General features: G+C 39.9%; 1 protein-coding gene across 1 annotated transcript in view; it reads right to left on the reverse strand.

Annotated features, from left to right (window-relative positions):
- Positions 1-6,272: 6,272 nt before the first annotated feature.
- The window catches only part of LOC143022263 (innexin inx2-like), a 40,037-nt gene continuing 26,309 nt past the window's right edge, over positions 6,273-20,000 (reverse strand). Inside the window, exons 4-8 of the mRNA XM_076180403.1 lie at positions 15,044-15,301; positions 12,923-13,255; positions 12,767-12,880; positions 9,584-9,765; positions 6,273-6,931 (exon numbers count right to left, since the gene is read on the reverse strand). Of these exons, the coding sequence (XP_076036518.1) occupies positions 6,742-6,931; positions 9,584-9,765; positions 12,767-12,880; positions 12,923-13,255; positions 15,044-15,301 (1,077 nt within the window). The 3' untranslated portion in view covers positions 6,273-6,741. The remainder of the gene's footprint in view (positions 6,932-9,583; positions 9,766-12,766; positions 12,881-12,922; positions 13,256-15,043; positions 15,302-20,000) is intronic.

Consider the following 20,000-nt stretch of genomic DNA (forward strand, 5'->3'; position numbering starts at 1 on the left):
AAATCCCTATGAGGACCCTGCTGCATGACCTCCGACAACGAGGTTCTATCTAGCAAGCTCCTCCACTGAAGAATAAAAGATTAAGCATGGTTTTTGCCAGTCTAGCATGATTTTCAGTTGTCTAACATATTCCCGTGCGAAGCGAGCAAGCGCCGCAGGCCAAGGCACCTACGGCGTAGCCATGGCGGCGTAGCCGGTGCCTCGTTCAAAAAAAAAAAAAAAAAAAAAAAAAAATATCGTGGCCCCGAAAGTGATGATCGAAAAAATGAACAACATTTATCCATTTATATTACTATAGGCAACCAAGATATGTACAATATTAGGTGTCATAATATACTCGTATAAAGTTATTGATACTGTTTTCATTAGTTTATCTGTATATATATATATACGTGTATATATATTCATATATATATGTATATATATATATATATACATGTGTATATATATTCATATATATGATTGACTAGATAAACACCATATGAGGACGGAGCCTTTATTTGTACGACGTTTCGCTTATTACAGCTTTTTCAAGTACAAGTTGAGATACAAATGCTTGAGATTAAATAAGGGGAAAGGAGGGAACGGGGAGAGAAAAAGGGGGGGGGGAAGGAGGAGGAGGAGGAGGAGGAGGAGGAGGAGGGTGGGGGGATGGACACTGGGAAAGGATGAGAATGCCGGCCCAAACGTCCGTGAGCGAAATGTCCACAAAGGGTGGTTTAAGTATTTAATATTTTGCTGGCCATGGGTATTAGGGGAATAATGTGAGGAGATATGTTAAACATGCCCCTGTTTTGTTCAATAGTGTTCGTTCCTTGAATGATTGCTGCTTCTAAACACTTCCTGCGGATTTTGTCTGGTTCCCGCATCAGCAGCTCTGCATTCTTCCAGTCCATAAGATGGTTTTCCTTGTTTCTATGTGTCACACATGCATTGGTGGTGACATCATGCCTGACGTCGTAACGGTGTTCACGTATTCGTGTATTCAGGTCACGTGACGTTTCTCCGATGTAAACTTTATCACATCCTGAACACGGAATACGATAAACACCGGCTTTGGTGCTCGGTGTCTGATTGTTGTGTGTTTCCGTCTTCGTGATGTCTTTTATTGTTCTGCTTGTCTGACACACTATTTCTCAAGCATTTGTATCTCAACTTGTACTTGAAAAAGCTGTAATAAGCGAAACGTCGTACAAATAAAGGCTCCGTCCTCATATGGTGTTTATCTAGTCAATCTTGTCGGCAGACTGCCACTTTTAAGCATTTGTATATGTATATGTATATATAAGTAACCACTAGGAAAAGTAAACTAACGAAGCAGAGCGCTTTCGTATAATTACATCTTTAGTGCAGATACAAAGAAGTAATTGAACACTCGCTCCTAGTGTTTTATTGCATATATATTTATTTATATATATCTATATATATATATATATATATATATATATATATATATATATATGTGTGTGTGTGTGTGTGTGTGTGTGTGTGTGTGTGTGTGTGTGTGTGTGTGTGTGTGTGTGTATGTGTGTGTGTGTGTGTGTGTGTGTGTGTGTGTGTGTGTGTGTGTGTGTGTGTGTGTGTGTGTGTGTGTGTGTGTGTGTGTGTGTGTGTGTGTGTGATGGGATCCACCTTACCCGCAGAGGCAAAGATGTTCTTACAAACCTCATTGTGGGAGTTTGTAATGAATTAGCTTCTTTTTTAGGGTAGAAGCCCAAAGGGAAGGGGAAATAGAATGTACTTGGGAAAACAGTGTAGAATATAGTATTAATGTAGAACAATGTGCCAGTATAGGACAAAACATAATTTTAGGATATAATGTCGCTAGAGGACGAAATGTCACATTAGGATGTAATGTCAGGACAAAATGTCACAATGGGATGTAATGACAGTGGAGGACAAAAGATCACGATGGGAAGTAATGATAGTGGAGAACAAAATATCACGATAGGATGTAATGATAATGGAGGAGAAAATATCACGGTAGGATATAATGTCAGTAAAGGACAAAATATAATTTTAGGAAGGGATACCGGACAGAATGTCCATGAAGGCCAAAATATCATGATAGGATGTAATGACAGTGGATATAATGTCGCTAGAGGACGAAATGTCACATTAGGATGTAATGTCATAGGACAAAATGTCACAATGGGATGTAATGACAGTGGAGGACAAAAGATCACGATGGGAAGTAATGATAGTGGAGACAAAAATAACACGAGAGGATGAAATGAGAATGGAGGAGAAAATATCACGGTAGGATATAATGTCAGTAAAGGACAAAATATAATTTTAGGAAAGGATACCAGACAGAATGTCCATGAAGGCCAAAATATCATGATGGAATGTAATCACAGTGGATATAATGTCGCTAGAGGACGAAATGTCACATTAGGATGTAATGTCATAGGACAAAATGTCACAATGGGATGTAATGACAGTGGAGGACAAAAGATCACGATGGGAAGTAATGATACTGGAGAACTAAATATCACGATAGGATGTAATGATAATGGAGGAGAAAATATCACGGTAGGATATAATGTCAGTGAAGGACAAAATATAATTTTAGGAAGGGATACCGGACAGAATGTCAATGAAGGCCAAAATATCATGATAGGATGTAATGACAGTGGAAGACAAAAGATCACGATGGGATGTAATTATAATGGAGGAAAAAATATCACGGTAGGATATAATGTCACTGGAGGACAAAATATAACTTTAGAAAGGGATGCCGGACATAATGTCTCTGAACGACGGGAGGCCGGCGTGAATCACGGTGACGTAGGGGGACAAAATGTACAAAAGAGATCGGATGACCGTGATCGACCAGATGTCCGTGATGGGGGAAATGTTAATTTTGATAGGAGAAATGTTAATGAGGCATTGGACGTCAATGAAGGACCAAATAATAATATAGAGCAAGGTATAAATGAAAAACAAAATGATAATGTAATATATGATATTGAAATTCAAAATGTGTCAAAAAGAAATAATCACGAGTTTCTTAAAACTATGTACTTTAATGCTCGTAGTATTAGAAACAAATTTCAAGAAATACAGGCGTATGTCAAAAGCGAAAATCTCGATATGATAGGAATAACTGAGACATGGTTAAATGGTACAGAGTTCGAAGCTCAATTTAATATTGCGGGATTTAAACACTTTCATCAGGATAGAAACCACAAGAAAGGTGGGGGTGTTCTATTGTACGTTAAAAACAATGTTCATGCTTGTGTTTTAGAGAAAGTGAATCAGGATGCATATGATAGTTTGTGGGTTGAGTTAACCCAAACAAATGGACAAAAAATTAATATAGGTGTAATATATAGGCCAAAGACATTATCATTAGCAGACGACAAACTGTTATTTCAAGAACTGTCTAGTTTCTGCGACCGGGATTTATTGATAATGGGTGATTTCAATTTTACTGACATTGATTGGATGACCCTTGAACATGGCCATATAGGTAGTCGCTTGTTTGATTTTCTTGGTGACAATTACTTAATTCAGCATGTAAAAGAGCCCACAAGATATAGAAACTTACTCGATCTTTTGATCACTAGCCGCGAAAGCATGGTAACTGATGTAGAAGTCGGTGAATCTGTTGCAAATAGCGATCACAACCTAGTTAGATTCAAACTCCTAAACAATTTTAGAATAGATACTTGTGTTTCTAAAATACCCGATTTCAGTAAAGCTCAGTTCATAGAACTACGTCAGAAGCTTCAGCTTACAGATTGGGAGGCAAAATTAAACGAAAGACCTGTAGATCAGATGTGGGAAATATTTCAAAATACGCTCACTAAGATGATTCAAACTTACATTCCTTTTAAGGACAGACGTCCCCCAAATCAGGCTCGCCCAAAGTGGCTCGACAAAGAAACTGAAAAAGTATTGCTAAAAAGAGACAGGCTTATAAGAAATATAAGTGCTCGGGTGTATCTAATGACTATGAAAGTTATGTATCAATACAGAGAGATTTAAAAAAGACAATAAGGAAAAGAAAACGACAATACGAAATGAACATCGCTGAGAAATCCAAAGAGAATCCCAAAGAATTCTATAGTTACATTAGAGATAAAAAGGTTGTTAGGAATCACATTGGTCCACTATTATCTGCTGACGGTCAACTTGAATATTCAAATGAAGGAATGTGTAATATCTTAAACAATTATTTTAGCTCGGTATTCGTAAACGAAACACCTCAAGGTGAATTCCAAACTGAAACCTGTGAAAAGTCTAGGGTAAACTTACTCACTACGGTAAATATAACAAAAGAAAAAATTAAAAGGTGTATAGACAAACTCAAAGTTAATAAAACACCAGGGCCTGACGGTTGGCATCCAAGAATCTTAAAGAAATGAAAAATGAGATTGTTGTTCCATTAGAAATTATTTTCAAGAAATCCATCATATCCGGAGATGTCCCAAGAGAATGGAAGCTAGCTAACGTTACTCCCATATTCAAAAAAAGTGACAAAAAGAAACCAAATAACTATAGGCCTATAAGTTTGACTTCAATCGTAGGAAAAATAATGGAAACTATCATCAGAGATGCTATCGAACATCATTTAGAAAGTAACCGTTTGATAAATGATAGCCAGCATGGTTTCAGACGGAAACATTCTTGCGTGACTAACTTACTCGAATTCTACAACACAGTTATCTCGAATTATGACAAAAGAAACAATATAGATTTAGTATATCTAGACTTTGCAAAAGCTTTTGATACCGTCCCACACGAAAGACTACTTACTAAATTAGCTTTGCATGGAATAAGTGGTAGCCTATTAGGTTGGACTAGTAACTGGTTGAATGATCGAAAACAGAGAGTTGTTTTAAATGGAAAAACTTCTGAATGGAAAAGTGTTGCAAGTGGAGTTCCTCAGGGTTCCGTTCTTGGGCCACTTCTATTCATAGTATATATAAATGATATAGACCATGGACTAAAATCTACTGTTTCCAAATTTGCTGATGATACAAAACTGTGCGGAGTGGCAAATGATCACTCAAACCAATTAGATATTCAAGAAGATTTAGATCAATTACAGCAATGGTCTGAAAAGTGGCTAATGAAATTTAACACAAGTAAATGCAAGGTAATGCACATAGGTAAAAATAACAGTAAGTACGATTACAAGTTATTTGGAAATTCGTTAACAAAAGTGGATAGTGAAAAAGATCTCGGCGTAATTATCAGTAACGACCTCAAATCATCCAAGCAGTGTATTTCAGCCTCTGAGAAAGCGAATAAGATTCTAGGACTGATTGCGCGATCTTTTGATTTCAAAAGTCCATCACTCATTAACAAGCTATATAAATCGTTAGTTCGTCCACATTTGGAATATGCTGTTTCCGTATGGTCACCGAATCTCATTAAAGACATTGACAGATTGGAAAAAGTACAACGGCGAGCCACAAAACTGATTCCAAATATCAAAAATAAATCATACGAAAATCGACTAAAACATATGAATCTGTTTTCCCTAAAAAAGCGTAGACTCAGAGGTGACTTGATACAGGTCTTTAAAATTCTAAAGGGAATTGACAACATCAAAAGTGACCAAATTTTTACATTGAATGAGAATCAGACAAGAAACAATGGTCTCAAACTGTCCGGAAATAGATTCAATTTGGAAGTAGGTAGAAACAACTTTGCCAACCGTGTAGTTAATGAATGGAATAAACTTCCTGCACAGGTAGTGCAATGTAGTTCAGTTCAAAGCTTTAAGAATCATGTAAATAAATATCTAAGTAAAATGCTGTAATGATTATAATTTATCTTATATTATTTGTTTTTGTTTTGTTATCATTTGTCTGTCTGATTTTTATTTATTATTAGTTATATGTCAATTTATTATTATTTACTATTTACCTGTTTGTTTATTATTTAACTATACCTATGCATTTATTTATGTATTTTATTTGTTATTTACATTATCATAGTTGTTATTTATTATTTTATCATTAATATGATTTTTTTTTCGCATCCGACCTAGATATGGATCAAAAGGTCTCCTGTCGGTATGCTCCGCCTTTGTAATCCTTTGTAATCCTTTGTGTGTGTGTGTGTGTGTGTGTGTGTGTGTGTGTGTGTGTGTGTGTGTGTGTGTGTGTGTGTGTGTGTGTGTGTGTGTGTGTGTGTGTGTGTGTGTGTAGGTGTGCGTGTGTGTGTGTGCGCGCGTGCGTGTGTGTGTACTCGCATGTGCAAGTATGCAAGGTTAGATGGGAAGGAATAGGTAGCAAAGAAAAAGTTACGAAATGTCATTTTACTCTAATCACATAGCTTTTATTGAAAATGTACATCGATCATCCCCTGCGGTATGCTTATGCTAGATGTGCACTTAGCTAACTTCGAATATTGTCGAAAGAGATAAGGTATGAAGGTAAGACAAACTACAAACATGTACTTAATAATTTATCTGCACAGCTACTATTTTTCCCTTGTCATGTCTTGTCTTGTCTTGTCTTGCCTTGTCTTGTTTTGTCTTGTCTTGTCTTGTCTTGTCTTGTCTTGTCTTGTCTTGTCTTGTCTTGTCTTGTCTTGTCTTGTCTTGCCATGTCGTGTCTTGGTTTGGCTTGTATTGGCTTGTCTTGTCTTGTCTTGTCTTGTCTTGTCTTGTCTTGTCTTGTCTTGTCTTGTCTTGTCTTGTCTTGTATTGGCTTGGGTTTGCTTGGCTTTGCTTGGCTTTGCTTATCTTGTCTTATCTTGGCTTGCTTTGGTTTAGTTTGATTACTTCATCTTGGCTTCGACTACGGCCTGAGACCACTCCTTGAAGTAGATCAGATGGCGCTGGACGTGCTGCACGACGAACCAGTGGCCATAGGAAGAGTCCATCTCTAGTAGCCGAGTGAGGCAGCTCTCTTCAGTCCGGTGTTGGATGCGCAACAGCGACTTCAGACACTTGACTCTGCACACGTGACTGGAGGGAAGTAGGAGTCATTAATCTCGGGTTAGGGGCAAACGTAACGTTTCTTGACCCTTTTCCCATGAAAGGAGGTACCCTACACTGTAAACATGGAATAGAAAACACATGAAATAATCGCCAGCAAACGTAATAGTGAAGAACCTTAGCAGGACCCTTTCCGTGTCATGTGGCACTTGCCATGTGATTTTTGACATTAGTAGGTACTTTTATTCGGCTATGTGGCACCCTCCCAGCTTCAGTAGCGAACATGTCGAGGGAGACTTGATCGCGATTGTACGGCTTATCACAACATAAAGTAATCCGTAAATATTGAATCTCAGGAAAGGGTTCACGTCCATGTTCAATGGCGAAAACATAATTGGTTCAAATAACCTAAAATATGGACCTAGATACTTTACTGCATGCGCACTTACACACACACACACACACACACACATTTTATTACATTGTATTGTATTGCAAGATAAGATAAAGACACCCACATTGAAAAATACGGGTTCCAGAGATAAGAAATGTGTGAAATAACAAATCATATCGTGCATAATGACATGTTAAACAAATCATTCAGCATGATGATAAGCTTTGATAAGAGGCAAATACGAAAGTTGCAGAACTCAGAATGCCAAAATCAGAAGGTAGAATAGAATTAATTTCAAAATATAGCAAAGATCAGATGACCTAAACAGAAATGAAGTATCATAGTTTAAATGTCATAAAGTCATTTCGTTACAATGTAAAAGGTACAAAGTCAGTTAGGAAGTAGAAAGAATAAAATATAATATAGAAATGGGTTAACTCAATGAGTCTACTTAATCAGAGGAAAGACAGGAAAAGGAGTCAAAAAGAGAGGGTCAAATAAAGAGAGTTAAGGAGTTGATCAAGAGTAGTTAGGGTGCTGACCAAGGGCTACAGGAACGTGTGATCTAACCTACGTGTGACTAACTTATTTTTCTACAAATGTCTGTAACTGAAACATAATAACGTGGAAACTTGTTATGTTAGAAATATATAAGTAACGAAACAAAATATTTTATTATCCACGTTACTTTTCCAACATGATATGGTGGCTTGGTGTTAGAATTCTCCGAAATGACTTAGTGACTTACAACTTTCTACAGTGAAGTGAATCACAGTGTCAATGTTACTTCTATATGTACATCCACGGTACGAGATAGCTGTGTTCCCCATCCTAAGCTTTCAACACGTTCCGTACGTTATAACTCTGCTCCACATCGCCTCAGACGTACATGATCGTCATAGTTTCTGACACGATCACACCCCGTCCCTCAACGCTATGAGGCTCACACGTCAACGAAGAAAATCGCCTGACATTTTTGTGTACAAGCTTCAAACAAGACCGTTCCAAAACGTTTTAGCCCGCACGTTAGAAACGTTAAAGCCCTACTTAACTCCCTTCAGCAATCATTCTTCCAGCTATTTCTCTGCCTCGCACCCCTTGCATCAAGTTGCAATTCTACGATTCCATACAAGACATACTGCTGCGGAATCCTCTGTACGGATACAACTAGCCTGCTAGATTTGGCTGCAGCTAGACCTTCCTACGCACGCCACTCGCTGATGAAGAAAATCGTCGGGGGACACACACATGCATGCATACATATCCTGTAAATTCACAACTACATAATTATGGGGCACCACGAGATATATATCAGTCCTGCAGAACACTCACTGGCAATCACACACACATATTCACTCACATTATATTGGTAAACAAACAAGCAGTGATGTTTTAAACAGAAAGACATACAAACAGACAGAGAAACACGCTGACAAAAAGGGGAAATAGATACAATGCACTTAGTCTATTCATATCATAAGAACATAAGAGCGTAAGAATGAAGAAGACTCCAAGAGACCATAAGGCCTACACTAGACAGTTCCTTGTGCATTACCACCTGCCATCCCCATCCATAAAGTTGTCTAACCGTTTCTTAAAACAACTGATAGTTTCAGCGCTCACTATATGGTTACTAAGTCTATTCCATTCATTGGCCACCCTATTAGTAAACCAGTTTTTGCCAGTTTCTTTCTTAAATCTAAATTTGTCCAGTTTAAATCCATTATCGTGAGTCCTTCCCTGTTGTCTTAAAATGATCACCTTGTTTGCGTCACCCTTGTTGAAGCTTTTTATCCACTTGAACACCTCTATTAGATCACCCCGCACTCTGCGTCTTTCCAGAGAGTGTAAGTTAAGGTGCCTAAGCCTCTCCTCATAAGATAAATTTCTGAGCCCATGTATAATTTTGGTCATTCTCCTCTGTACTGATTCTAGTGAATTGATGTCCATTCTATAGGACGGAGGCCAAAACTGTACCGCATAGTCAAGGATGGATCTAACTAACGCCAGATAGAATTTAATAATTACCTCTGCACTTCTATTCGTAACGGTCCTAGCAATGAAACCTAATGCTCTGTTAGCTTTATTCCTGGCGCTAATGCACTGTTTCTTGGATTTAAGGTCAGGACTCACTAGAACTCCCAAGTCTCTCTCGCACTCAGTTTTCTCTAAAAATGTGTTATCTAAGCTATATCTGCTTTCGGGATCGTGTAGCCCTACGTTTAACACCCTGCACTTTGAGATATTGAAGTCCATAAATAGATTTGGGTGTTGCCCCTTCAGCCTACCTGATAACAAAAAGGAGGTGGATCACGAATGACAAGGTGGCGATACAGGCGAGGACGATGTAAACCAACCAGAGGAAGGCATAGATCTTCTCGTTGGCGATGTTGATGGGCAGCACGCACATGTTGTCGAAGACCTGGATCGAACCGGAAGGACCGTACACGCGCCAGGTGCACTTGGCGATCTGCCGAGGGATGTCGAAAAGTGTTTACGGTCTAAATTGTCATGGCTACCTCGAGTTTCGCTAAGCGGAATCCCACAGCTCCACAGTAGTCGCCGGCATAGATCCCTCTGGATTTTTTTTTTACAGTTTCTGTTACTGGCTGGTAGGAGGAAAGAAGCAATTGAAGTATCTGTCCGAATTGGATAGATTACACTGGCCTGTGTTTAATTTTAATTTTTTTTTCAAAGGTCGAAGGCTTTTCAATTGATTTATAGGTTTTTTGGTGTGCTGAATCCAAAAATGCCATCCGTTTTCTTGGATCAGGTCTAGTTTTTGAGATATGAGAAGTGCTACTTTTGGGCCTTGTATAGTAGTAAGTATAAGGAAAACGAGGCTGCAGGTATAGCCTATTCTTATTTTTTTGCATAAAAATTATACTGTAGCACCCCGAAACTGATACTGAAACCTAATGATGTTTTTGTTTACTTTCAGGAAACTGAAACCGAAACTGAACTGAAACTGCATTGACTACATTGACAAACTGCACTGACAACACTGAAACTGAAAATGGTTTAGAAAAGTGTGATCTCCAATCAATGTGACTGATTTTATAAGAATCTGTGCTTTTTACAAGAATCTGTGCTTCTTGTGTTTCTATTTTGGACACGTATCTTAGATTGACAGAAAATGGAACGCAAATGCACAAATCATCCTGATAGGTTCTGCTACATATGTGGTAATGTGATTCTTCCTCGTCGACTAGCAAATATAACTGATTTTGTGAAGAAGGCATATCATGCTTACTTTGGAGTTAAGCTTGGGGACCAGGACAAGCCATTTGCACCCCATGTTAGCAGCAAAACATGTGTCGAGAACTTGCGTGATTGGAGAAATAAAAAAAGGAAGAGTATGCCATTCGCTGTTCCAATGGTTTGGAGAGAGGGTAAAGATCATGTGTCAGACTGCTATTTCTGCATGACTAATCTTAAAGGAGTCAACCGCAAGAACAAGCATTGTATTCAGTATCCTAATGTTCCGTCTGCCATACGACCAGTCCCTCATGGTCCAGGCCTGCCCGTTCCCGAGCCAGATGTTACAATGGAATCTAGCTCTGAATCAGAATCTGATAACGCACTAGACAGGGCAGAGGGTGGAGAATATATGCCAGAAGAGAATGACCGGCCAGTGCCTCTAACACAAGCAGATCTCAATGACCTGACACGGGATCTAAACCTATCAAAGGAATCAGCACAGCTTCTGGGTTCTCGTCTTCGTGAGAAAAATTTGCTAGCACCTGAGACAACATTCTTTTGGTACCGAGAGCGTGAAAGAGAATTTAGACAGTTCTTCACAACCCAGAAGGACTCGTCATTAATTTACTGCAACAACATTGCTGGTTTGATTCAATCAATGGGGCTGGACTATGTTGCTACTGAATGGAGACTGTTCATCGACTCTTCCAGCAGAAGTCTCAAGGCAGTCCTCCTTCACAACGGAAATAAATACTCTTCAATTCCAATCGGTCATTCGGTGCAAATGAAAGAAACTCATGACAACATGGATCAGCTACTGTCTGCTCTGAACTACAATGACCATGGTTGGTTGATCTGTGGAGATCTTAAGGTAGTTGGATTGGTTTTGGGACTACAGGGTGGGTACACAAAGTATCCATGCTTTTTGTGTTTGTGGGATAGTCGGGCTGATGATCAACATTTTGTCAGACAAGAATGGCCACCACGACAACGTTTGGAACCTGGTTCACACAATGTTCAGGCTCGTTCTCTTGTTGAACCAAACAAGGTCTTACTCCCACCTTTACATATCAAACTGGGACTGATGAAGAACTTTGTGAAGGCAATGGACAAGGACGGCATGGGATTTACTTTTCTTCAGCAGAAGTTTCCTCGGATCAGTCTGGAAAAGCTTAAGGCTGGCATCTTTGATGGGCCTCAGATAAGGGAACTTATGAAGGACTCAATGTTTGACGATGCACTGAATGCAGCTGAGCTGTCCGTTTGGTGGTCGCTTAAGTCAGTGATAAGAAACTTTCTAGGAAATAACCGAAGTGCAGAATATGAGAAAGAAGTCGATGAGCTCTTGAACAGCTATCAAAAATTAGGGGCTCGCATGTCAGTCAAAATGCACTTTCTACGGTCCCACTTAAACTATTTCCCTCAGAACTGTGGTGACTTCAGTGAGGAACAGGGAGAACGTTTCCACCAGGATACCAAGGCCGGTGGGATGTGAACTTTCTTGCGGACTACTGTTGGTGTTTGAAACGAGACGTGGTGGCTGCCCAACACAGGAGAAAGTCACTGAAAAGGCCCTTCATCCATGATTAGATTTTCTGTAATATATCCTCTTTATCTTCTGAACTATGCAAGAAAAAATTATTTCTTTTGTCAAGAATTTTTTTCCAAAATTAAAGGGAATAAATAGCACTAAATGGCGTTTTTAATTATTTTTACCGCCTCGTATCTCAAAAACGTGACCTGATTGAACAAAATGAGTGTGATTTTTAGATTCTGCATAGCAAATTACCCTAGAATCGGTTATCAGATGCTTTACCTTTGAAACTTCACAGGCCAGTGTTATCGAGCTATAAGTAGTCGGTTTTTCGGACATATACACCAACCCATATAGAACGGCAGTGGGTCCCAACCATATGACAGACTCACCCAGAAGAGGAACGACCCTGAGACCAGATATTGTCATATGTCAAAGTCGACGACTCAAGAGCTAATCAAACTAACAGTTTTTCTCACCCCTCGTCTTTCCATACCTGTACATAGTTTCTTAACTAATAAGAAACTAAATGAAGGTCATCTAAATCAATTGAAAAGAACGAAAGAAAGAAGTTTATTACTTACCTTTGGGAACACCCTATGGAGAGGATTCTCGAGGCTGTAGTCAAACGAGGACCTGAAGAAGTACTGGAAGGTGTCTGACCCGTAGGAGAGGAACTAAATGAAGGTCATCTAAATCAATTGAAAAGAAAGAAAGAAACAAGTTTATCATTTACCTTTGGGAACACCCTATGGAGAGGATTCTCGAGGCTGTAGTCGAACGAGGACCTGAAGAGGTACTGGAAGGTGTCTGACCCGTAGGAGAGGAAGGCAAAAGAAAGAAAGGAAGAAGTTTATTACTTACCTTTGGGAACACCCTATGGAGAGGATTCTCGAGGCTGTAGTCGAACGAGGACCTGAAGAGGTACTGGAAGGTGTCTGACCCGTAGAGAGGAAGGCAAAAGAAAGAAAGAAAGAATTTTATTACTTACCTTTGGGAACACCCTATGGAGAGGATTCTCGAGGCTGTAGTCGAACGAGGACCTGAAGAGGTACTGGAAGGTGTCTGACCCGTAGGAGAGGAAGGCTCCCCCGAGGAAGAGGTTGGTAAAGAAGATATTACCGATGGTGAGAAACACGCCCAGCGCTTCGCACGCGAGACACATCAGGGCGTATCGTCGGTGCCGACCCATGTGCTCAACGAAGAAACTTGCTGAGCTTTTCACCTGAATCCAAAGAAAGCAAAATGGAATGTCGTTGTTTTAGTGATTTGTTTTATCTTAAAATTTATTTTTTCGCGCAGTCACTTCTTGTCCTGTCGATCAGGTAATCCTATGTCCACATGTATTTCCATTATAAGAAAATATATGTAAGAAATAGTAATAAACCATTTAACCCTAACCCTAGAGCTCCTAAATCTTAAAAAAAAAATCTCCTCTGAACATGAGAGATTAACTGATATAGTTTTAACCCCCGGAGACCCAGAAATCCCTCAATTTTATTTATTTATTTATTTATTTTTATTTATTTATATATATATATATATATATATATATATATATATATTTTTTTAACTTGATAATATCCCTTGGCGTTAGCTAGAACAAAGACATTATTGTGGCCAGTGGTATATAATTTCTAATCTTTAATCTTTCAAAGTCTTTGGGATCGTGCCTCTACCCCAAGAGAGGCACGACCTCCGTCACCATAGACTCACCAACGCAATGGTGGTGCATGTTGACGATTCTGGGCACCTCCCACAATGGAACCGAGCCGAGATTCTACACGAAGGTATGGATAAGAAGGTCAGAAAATCTATAGAAGCTGCGTACATCACCACTCGTCCGAATATCAACAATAAGGCTGGGAGCTTCACCTGGGCCAAATCTTCAGCGAATATAGCGCTTCGTGATTGGCTGTCTCAGCGGGCCAATCAGGACGCAGCGCTATACGTTCGCACACCCCCTTGAGCCATAAGGCGGGTTTATAATCTCTGTATGTTTCTAGTATGCTCATTCCTTTGAGAAAGTCGTTAGACGAAACGTCAGGAATAAAGCTTCACCTCCAGTCCATGTTTCCTTTACCGTGTCTATACAACTTGTTCACATGGATTTTCAGGTTAAGAATAATAATAAAAAGCCGTTCATTCATATTTGGATTTGTTCTCTTATTTCAACCTTTTTTTTTTTTCTGTCCAAGTTGACCGGTTTTCAAAAAACTTGTCAGTGCTAATGTTGACCTATATTTTTATTCTGGCTACCGCCGTTTGATTTTATTCCACCAAAGGAATCTCCACCACCACCCCTGTGCAACGACAAGTCTCATAACTGTGGTACACTTCGTTAATTTTGTTCTGACTAAGGAGGGACGATTCTGACGGACCTAAAAGTCTAACTTTGTGTGCTGTTCGAGGATCTTGATCCACCAAAACCACCTTAAATCCGGAGTCTTGATAGCATTACTCTCTTTAATCCAGAGTATAGCCCACAGCCTACTAGAATTATATTTCATCCCCACTAACCAAGACTTCTATACTTGGGGACAATATCGCACCGAAGAGGTGGAATCAAAAAGGTGGTGAGAGATTTAAGGAGGCCAGCAGAATGGAGGGATAGTAGAAATAAAAAATCATCAGTATTCTGTTTTGATGAGTAAAAGCAGCAACGACTGCAACAGCACTGTAGGAGTGAGGCCAAACGCAGAGTATGGGATCCAATATATTTGACGTTTCGCCCAGCAGGGCTTCTTCTGAAGGAGCCCTGCTGGGCGAAACGTCAAATATATTGGATCCCATACTCTGCGTTTGCCCTCTCTCCTACAATTCTGTTTTGATAAAATTATCTGTCGTTGAGGAACAGAATTAAATATACTGAAAGGTATGCCTCTTAGTCTTTAGTTCTTACTGTCGACAAACTATCTCATTCATCTCTGCGGTTCCAAAAAGAGCTAACCGGAAAGAAACCTGTCCTACTTCAGTCATAAGAGACCTTAAAAATATGCCTAGTTCTCCTCACCAGTTGGGGATCCACTCCACCGATGTGGATCTTATCCATGTTGCCAACGACGAGGGAGAGGTAGCCCTTCTCCTGCGCCTTCCACAAGTACCACGGGACGTAGAGTAGGATCGCCTGTAGGACCAACACGAAGGGGACCCACTGGTAGTAAGCGTGGACCACCACGTCCTGATCCTCGCCCTGGGGTCCTACGCCCGGATGAGGATGGACCATTCCTCCGCCCTCCGGACCAAGATCTGTGAGAGGTGGGACCTCGAACTGACGGTGGGGAGAAAGAAAGCGTTACGTACTGATACAAGAACGCGGTTGGCCATGCGTTTAGTGATCGTTTGAGGACGGACGGACGGACGATGTGGCAAGATACAAAGACGGGACACCACGAGGATAACTCCCCTTCCCGTAGAGTACAACTAGGTAAATAAACACACACACACACACATACACGCACACAAAGGACATTTATCCATTTTGGTTCTCAAAAGTGTGAACTAAAAATGTATATATGATAATGTTGAACTATTTCATAAAGTACAAGAGAGGGACAAGTATAAACGCTGTCTAACTAAAAGAAGTGTAATTTGAGTAGATATTCTAAAAGAAGGAGAAAATAGAGCGAAAGATAGAAAGGGCGTTTGCCCTTTACTGCATGCAAGCTCAAATTAAGCACTCTTTCAGCATTTAATTTTGGTTAACGCCAGGCAATTTTACTGAGCACCCTAGGCGGTATAAATGTTATTTAAGTCACAAGGAACTATGAGGACAAACTCGAAGGAATACAGGGGACTTGTCCAAAAACCAAGGTCTTATAACTACTGAAAGTCTGTTTCCGAAAAGAGAAGTCAGGTTGAGGTTGTATTAGATTAGGTCAGTTAAGGTTAATTTTGGATAGGTTAGGTGTACGTTTAGCGTAGGTAACCAAAGAACAATGTAGAAATCATCTCTCTCTCTCTCTCTCTCTCTCTCTCTCTCTCTCTCTCTCTCTCTCTCTCTCTCTCTCTCTCTCTCGCTCTCTCTCTCTCTCCGCCAGAGATTACCCTTTCTTATTCGTATATTTAGCTTTTTTTTTTTTTTTTTTTTTTTTTGACGAACACAAAAGTATCATATTAAATTACATCTCCATAACTCCTTATCCAGAGTGCATGGTGGGTGTGCAGACTATTTTTACATGGTGTCTTTTTGGATGGATGAATGATGGGTGTTTGCTTTGACTAAACTACCCCCATTATAAGGAGAAAAGGGTCTTTTGGTATACGTATTTACCTATACATTTATTGGTTTATTTTTATTGTTTATCTATTTTTGCATATATATTTAGGAAACTGTCGTATGTATGTCGTGCATGTGCCGTGAAACTGATGTCTGGTATTAAAACCAAACAGAGGCTCGATCTTAAAACTAATTTCGTTCGATTTCCGTGAAAACGTAATTAATTTGTCTAACCTAACTTAACCTACTTTTATGGATCTGGAAAAGGCTTATGATAGAGTAGACAGGAAGGCACTGTGGGAGGTTATGCAGATATACGGGATAGGAGGAAAGCTTCTGGGAGCTGTCAAGAGTTTTTATGAGAGTAGTAGAGCTTGTGTCAGGATTGGAAATGGAGAGAGTGAGTGGTTCGAGGTAAAGGTGGGACTTCGTCAAGGGTGCGTTATGTCTCCCTAGCTGTTCAACTTATACATGGATGGGGTGGTGCGAGAGGTAAATGCAAGGGTAGTGGGCAAGGGATTGGAGATGGTTAAAGAAAATGGAGAAAAGTGGGAGGTGAGCCAGCTGTTGTTTGCGGACGACACTGCGCTTGTGGCAGGATCGGAGGAGGGATTGAGGAAGTTGGTGGCAGAGTTTGGGAGAGTATGTGATAGAAGAAAGCTAAAGATAAATGTGGGTAAAAGTAAGGTGATGAGATGTACAAGGGGTGCAAGTGGCAGTAGACAGGAAGTGAGCATTAAGGGAGAGCGACTGGAGGAAATGGATAGTTTTAGATACTTGGGTGCAAATGTGGCAGGGAAAGGTGGAGTGAAAGTGGAGGTAGAATGTAGATTGAGAGAAGCGAGTAAATGCCTCGGTGGATTAAAGAGTGTAATGAGGAATAGACATTTGGGAATGGATGCTAAGAGGAGACTGTATGAAGGAGTGATTGTGCCAACAGCACTGTATGGGGCAGAAACATGGAACATAGGAGAAGAAGAGAGAAGGAGTTTGAATGTGTTTGAGATGAGGTGTCTGAGAAGTATGATGGGAGTTACTAGGCTAGATAGTGTGAGAAATGAGGAGGTGAGGAGGAGAACAGGAGTGGAAAAGGAGCTGGGAGATAGGGTTGATGAAAGAATATTAGGATCGTTTGGACACATGGAAAGAATGAGTGAAGAAAGACTTGTAAAAGAGGTGTGGAAGGCAGATGTGGAGGGAGTGAACATGAGGGGACGTCCTAGGATGAGGTGGATGGATAGGGTGAAGGGGGCTTTGGGGAAGAGGGGAATGTCTGTTGAGGAAGGACGGGAGAGGACAGAAGACAGGGGTGAATGGAGAATGGTTGTATATGGATGATGTTGTGATAGCATGAGGTGGAATGGGCGGGTGGATGGGGGGTGAGGTAGTATGTGTGAGCAAAATTTGACGCAGCCCGAAGGGATTTCTCCCCGTCCTCTCATTTTATGCAATGGGGGGGACGGAGAGGGGGGGTCGCCGATTTAATGAAGCGGCCTTGCTGTGGATGTGCTGTGTCTTGCGACACTGCTTCTGACCCAGGGCAGTGGCCAAGGTGCAGGGATGACCCGTCATTCAGGAGGTGCTAAGATAAGAGGGATGGTGGAGGGGTGTGGAGTGTATTCAGGGATGGAATGGGTGGGAATGATTTTATGCCTTTTTCTTTTTGGCTACCCCCCTTGTAAGGGGGAAGAAGCCTTGGTGGAAAAAAAAATTAATAATAATAATAATGATAATAAAAACTTAACCTACTTAACGTAACCTACCCGGATCCCCGAACCTACCTACAAATAAAAATCGACGCTTGAGCACAATCATACATTAATTAAGATAATTTCCGATTTCCGAGATGAGCTTGATTGAGGGTTGTGATTTTAATGTTGCGATTCTGGATCATACGGATGATAACACGTTCATGAATAGAGTATTGTTTATATATGAACTTGAGTGATATACTTAAAGCTTATCTTCTTTTTTCAGGGAGAAAGAGGGGCGTGCGTGGAGCCGTTAAGCCCTAGTCACACTATCACGACTCAAGTGAGTTCGTTTGAGTAGAAACGACTTCGTTTACGTTTTTTATTTTCGAATCTCCAAATGTCATATTACCTTTGCGTCACATATTGAGAAACTGAATGACTAACTAACAGAATTTAAACCCATACGAATATTAGACACATTGTTGAAAGGCCCTTAATGAAGTCTAGAACACTGCAGGCGAAGTCGTCCTTCAGTTTCTCAAATTCACACATTTGACGAAAATCGTGATAGTGTGACTGGGTCTTAAGGAACAAATGTACAACGTAAAGGAATTCATGATACCATTCTTTGTCATACTTATATCTAGGGGCCCAACATCTTTGTTCAATTCACTATCTTGGCAGTCGAAATATTAAACAATGGACACAGCCGGTAGCTGCTGCTCAGACATATGCCCACACCATCACGTTGTTAGACAACTGTTCTGAACGCCAGGCACTAACCATACCGAGTATTACTGGCACCAAGTCGAAGACACGAAGGATATAGTCATAAAAAGTGCTAAATTCCTGCATGTGACTTGTTTCCAGTCACGTGGACACAAAACTATTTACAACATTCCTGCCGACGTGTCCGAACCTTCGATGCCACGACTGGGAAGGAAGTCTTCGGGTTTATGTTCCCGGGTGATTGTGTGATGATATATGACGAAGCGACAAAAATTATCAGTTTGTGTGTAACTCAATAAGGATCTGTAAAGGAGGATTTATTATGGTGCAATTTGATTACCCTCCCAGCCTTAGAACATAATGATGTCCTTTGTAGATTATGTTCAAGCTCGTCTAAGACCGTTTCATTTAGTTGTAGTGTAGTGTAACCAAACGACGTGACACAAGGCATATAAACCAAACTTCGTTCAATAATCCACCCGAAACTGAACTGATAATATCAAAAGGTTCAATAACTATAAAATGTTTTATTGTTTTAGTAGACCAACCTGTACCGGTCTCTAAGATATGGATATTCTGCTCCCAAATCTACATATCAACAAAAGGTATTCTTATCTTAGTTGCCAGTTAATGATTATTATCCTATATTACGTATCTTTCAGATACATGGAGGTCATGATAATGTGACTGAAGACAATGAATCCACGAACTATTGCAGTTATGATGGAATGTAACCCACGAAACCATATGTTTGTTTCTAAGATATATAAGATCGTCTGGCCTCAGCCAAAACAAAAATATGTATTATTGAGTTGAAGTAAAAAGCTAACAAATGATAAGAAAAAAGAATCAGGTGGACCAAGAAAGGAAAAGGTAGGTTATTTCTTTATGTTTCTATATTTCTGTGTGAGTGAAAAAACAGGAAGACTCAAGCCGAGCTTTGTCCTCTTGTACGCATTTTCATGTTAAATCCGAGAAACTTAATCTCACTATATATAACTTCTACGCGACGAACTACAAATACAGTAAAAATCCTAGACGAAAAAGATATACGAAAACATCTTCTTAAAGATTCATCCTTTGCATTTTAGTGACACGTGGGATAAAGAAAAAGAACAAAGTAATAAGACAATTCAAATTATTAGGTATTTATGGTTATATGGTTAGATTTTAGATGATTGTTGACAATATGCAACCATATCCCCGTCTTAGTTTTCCCTTTCAGTGGAACGACATAGACCCTTCTTGCCCAGAACTGAGGTAAAGACAAAAGTAAACGACATATTCACATTCATCGGGGTATATGCTAGGTTGATTGACTACATACC

Source organism: Oratosquilla oratoria, chromosome 44 (assembly GCF_046742065.1).
Source record: "Oratosquilla oratoria isolate Oo_2021 chromosome 44, ASM4674206v1, whole genome shotgun sequence".
In the NCBI taxonomy this organism is placed as follows: domain Eukaryota; kingdom Metazoa; phylum Arthropoda; class Malacostraca; order Stomatopoda; family Squillidae; genus Oratosquilla; species Oratosquilla oratoria.